Source organism: Macrobrachium nipponense, chromosome 7 (genome assembly GCF_015104395.2).
Source record: "Macrobrachium nipponense isolate FS-2020 chromosome 7, ASM1510439v2, whole genome shotgun sequence".
Classification (NCBI taxonomy): domain Eukaryota; kingdom Metazoa; phylum Arthropoda; class Malacostraca; order Decapoda; family Palaemonidae; genus Macrobrachium; species Macrobrachium nipponense.
The window spans coordinates 63,409,355-63,413,708 of record NC_061109.1 but is presented as its reverse complement, the minus strand read 5'-3'; the positions used below and the strand labels follow the sequence as shown (position 1 = coordinate 63,413,708).

Below are 4,354 nucleotides of genomic sequence, written 5' to 3'. Positions count from 1 at the left end.
CATACTTTTTCCCCTTTTCTTGTAAAGTCATTTCTTTCGACAGATGCTTGCTGTTTCCTCTCACAGTACCGACAATTGAAGTAGCTCTATCTCGCAGTTTCCTTGCAACTTCAAGAGATGTAAAAAAGTTGTCTGTTGTTACATTATAGCCTTTGTTCTTCACACTTCAGTAAGACTGAGCACAACATGTTCCGCCAAGGGAACCCCTAACCTTGATTCCTTTTCTATGGCTCCTAAGTAGGGGATCACATTTACAATGTATTTGTTTTCTACCTCTGTAAGGACCCAAAATTTCATTCCAAACTTATCAGGTTTATTTGGCATAAATACAATGAATGGGCACCTGTTTTTTCAATGGGCAATAGCTGTTTCGTCAATTGTCAAACTATATGTTGGTATATAGGCACCTCTGCAATTTTCAACAAATAGGTCAAAAATATGTCTAATGTGGGTAAATTTGTCACTTTTTGATCCTCTCTGACCTTGTGCTTCTGTTGTCAAAACCTAATGAATCTATGTATTTTCTTGTAATCACTTCTAGACATGGTTTCTCCGAATATTTTTGGTCCATAGGTTTTATTCCACAAAAAATCTGCACTGTGAGCTTTTCCGTACACTCCCCTTGCATATGTAGGCCTCAAACTTTTCTAAGGATAACACCCAGCTTTCATCGTGATTTTTTCCTTCACTGATTGTCCATTTATGAATTTTCCGTAGCATAGTTTCATCAATGAAGATTCTCCAAGCAGAATATGGGGATTCTGCAGCTACATTTTTCACAGTTTTTGAAATACCAGAAGTATCTTTGAATACCTGACTTTGGCTATATCTTTCCTTTCCGAGATGATGATAAAGGTTCCCAGGCAATCCCATGCCGTGTAATGATGGTATTTCTATCTGTAGAAGTGCTTGCTTGGTATATCTGATGAGGTACTTGCTTGTCTAGTGGATTCGTCTTCACTATCTTGATAGTCATCAGAATCTGATGAGCTTGAAGAAACTTCTTTTTGTGGTAAAAACTCATTTTCACTACCATCACTACCATCACTTGAAACTTCATCTTCTGATTGGAAGATAATATTCAATGCTTCTTCTACAGTATAGAAATCTTTATATCCCTTACACCGTGAAGCAGCCATCTCTAATATATTCAGTATGACTACCACTAAGATAATATGAATGATGAGTGCTTAGTAACTGTTTCCTTTGCCAAGGATCACGAAACACAGAATTCTCAAGGATATTCAAGTCAGGAATAACAAGTCTGAAAAGAAATTCACAAATATATAGTATACCTCATACTGAAAGAAAGTCATTATATAGATATGTGTGTGTGTGTGTGTGTGTGTCTATAAATAGATAGATATATAGATAGGGGACACAAACACAAATATTATTGCTTGTGAGGAGTTTTTAAATGAATTTACCATATAAATAGCCTAGGTGTCAAAAACGACACCTTGGCCATTTAAGGTAAAACCTCAAATATCAGCTATTCCACTGAATATTTTTTTAAAAATTAGGTCTGTTAAGCATCTTTTTAAAAATTTAATAATTGTCTATAAGACTCAGCATTGAGCCAAAATCAGTTATTCCATACTAATTAGTTAAAAATTTGAAGGTGTCGAAAACGACACCTCGGCCATCCTAGTGTTAAATCTTGCACTTAGAATCAAAACAAAGATTAAATTGCCAGTTCAAAATGCTAACATAAAATAATCAACTTTTCATTGCAACTGATACATCATGTGGCACAGCATTGAAGTCTATTTTGTGTGAAATGCTAAATTGCAAGACAAACACAGACCTACATCACACTTATTACACTGACTGGAAGGAGATTTGCTACACAGATTTCCAGCACATCTACGTCTTTTCTTGTTTGGGGTCTCTATCAGGTAGTGTTCTATTCCATCAAAACGAATGTCATCAAGAACTCTCTTACAACCTGTTTCCCCCTGGGAAGGTCTCCCAGGCCCTTTAGGAGGGATCCCATATCTCTTCAGATAGCTTTCAGCAATCTGTTCTTTGAAATCTAGCTGAGGTAAACATCCACCTGACTTTTTATGAAGAATCCAAGCATTTTGCACTGATACATCTAATAACCAGGTAAAAATACACCACCACCACTTCTTACCCCTAATAGATACTCTATAATTATTCACATTCTGGTCTTGACGGTCAGTTCCACCCATGTGGTTATTGTATTCTCGAATAACTAATGGGCAGTCAACTTCAATATTTTTTTTTCTCTTTTTGAGAGTATCTTTTCACCTTACTAAGGGGTTCCCTTCCATGAGCAGTTGATGCAATGGTGCCAAACGCTTTCTCCTCATATGAATTACCTTCATATGTTTTACCTTGGTATAAGTCAAAGCTTACTAAATAGCCTGCATCAGTATTCAGGCACCAAACTTTATAACCAAAGCGTATTGGTTTGTTTCGAATACACTGCTTGCATCCATGGCGGCCAAAATATTCAACCATTGCCTCGTCATGAGATAGATGCTGCTCTGGTTGAAAATGAGACAAAAATCGAGTGGAAAGTAGCCTTATCAGGGGACGGTGTTTAGCATATTTATCTGAATCATCAAGATTAGTATTATCTGCTAAATGTATGAACTGCATTATTTTATCAAATCTGTTCCTTCTCATTGCAGAATACACTGCCTCATTTCTAGTCACTGGAGAATTCTTCCAGTAAAGTCTCCGTGATGGAACTGGAACAATGCCAGATAAAAGTAATATGCCAAGGAAAACCTTTAGTTCTTTTTCATTTGTTGAGAAGGAAATTTCTCCCTTGTAACGAGCATAAAGAGCTGACTGTTCTATTATCAATCTGAAAACTTCCTCATCAAAAAACAATTCGAATAATTCACATGGTGATAAGTTCCGGTATTGACTGTAATTCGCCTGAGGAAAAATTGGTTTTGGTGAAGAAAATGTTGCCTTTCTAGTCCACTTTGGAGTTTTGAAGCAATAACTAGAGTCATCATAGTTCTCCAAGTCCTCTCCTAAATTTCCAAGCCGAACTCCATTTGGAAGAGCTGCTTCACCTGCAGCATCTAATTGTTTACCAGAGAGATTATCAATTAGACCACCTTGATCTTCATCAGCAGAATCTTCGTCAGTCAGACCATCATCAGCAGGCTCAATAAAAACATCTGCAGCAATATCTTCTTTTTCTAACTCTGCTAGTATTTCATTGACAGTCAGAGACCTGAAATAAAAAAAAAAAATAAAAACGTGTTATCTCTGGATTAAATTTAACAAAGTAACTTATTAATGAGTTAAAATAACTAAAAGTGTAGTAAAGTAAAGTAAAAGAAAGAAAATGAAGCCATAGAATGTTTTATATCACTAGAAAGATATTACTATCAGTTTACATACAGTAAAATAGTAAAAGGCATAAATGTCCCTGTATCATCCTAGCGTAACATATATGTCACAGAAAATATAAAATGCACTGCTGCCAATATTATAAATCTTAGATATTCATTATTAGCACAGACATTTCTCTATAGCCATATTTCAAGTATTTTATCAAAAAACAATACAATATATCTAATGAAAATGGCAAAATAATACTCACTTTTTGCCTGAACTCATTTTCACACCGGAGCAAAAACAGCACTTCTGCACAGAACGGTGTCACTCCCTTGAATGAACTTCTATTCCTGTAAAAACTTGTATGCAAGTAGATACATGTATTAGCTCTCGCACACAGGACCTATCATGAAACAAGTTTCAACATGTAAACGTGTGGTGTAAGTTAACTGAACATATGTTCTACGTAACATATATGTCACGCTAGTACATATATGTTAGTATGCGTGAGAGAAAGTTATTTCTGTTTGTTACTGTTTCATTTATTTTTAAACCATTACTGCTTTCCTTTGCTTGCTGTATGTGTGTGTGTTAATTTGTATGAGGTGAACGCCTACACACACAGCTGTATGTGCGCGTGTGTGTATGTGTAGAGAGAGAGAGAGAGAGAGAGAGAGATAAAGAGAGAGAAAGAGAGATTAATATTTTATTCACAGGACAACCACTCAGCTAGAATGCCCTACCCATGAAGAATTCTAAAATTATCATTTATGATGAATGTTTTTTCTTTCTTTTTTTATTCCAAAAGCATTATATATTACAGCATCATAATTGCTTTCCTAACTGACGGCAAAATTGACGGTAATTGTCTGTAGAACGTTTTTTTTCTCTCCCTCGTTAGCTGTCAATTGAATTCCATCGACAGAAATTGGCCGTTTTTATGTTTTAATGTTACGCAGACCTGTTTTATGACGACACAAATTCACACGATTATGCTTGTTCGTACACAGATCAAATATAAACGTGC

The 4,354-nt window shown here is 35.7% G+C and overlaps 1 protein-coding gene across 1 annotated transcript; it reads right to left on the bottom strand.

Annotated features, from left to right (window-relative positions):
* Window positions 1–893: 893 nt before the first annotated feature.
* LOC135217616 (piggyBac transposable element-derived protein 3-like) lies at window positions 894–3,716 on the bottom strand. The gene is made up of 4 exons (XM_064253579.1): window positions 3,593–3,716; window positions 2,280–3,220; window positions 1,808–2,056; window positions 894–1,165 (listed from the first exon to the last, which is right to left on the bottom strand). Exons 1-4 carry the CDS (start codon window positions 3,607–3,609, stop codon window positions 894–896), a joined length of 1,479 nt encoding a protein of 492 aa, XP_064109649.1. The 5' UTR covers window positions 3,610–3,716.
* Window positions 3,717–4,354: the final 638 nt, after the last annotated feature.

Excerpts from the sequence above, each read along its gene's own strand:
- LOC135217616 (XM_064253579.1), bottom strand. Across the intron at positions 2,057-2,279 it reads TCATGGAAGGGAACCCCTTA|GTGGATGTTTACCTCAGCTA; the intron begins GTAAGGTGAAAA and ends ATAAAAAGTCAG. Across the intron at positions 1,166-1,807 it reads GTGTAATAAGTGTGATGTAG|TGGTAGTCATACTGAATATA; the intron begins GTCTGTGTTTGT and ends ATATTATCTTAG.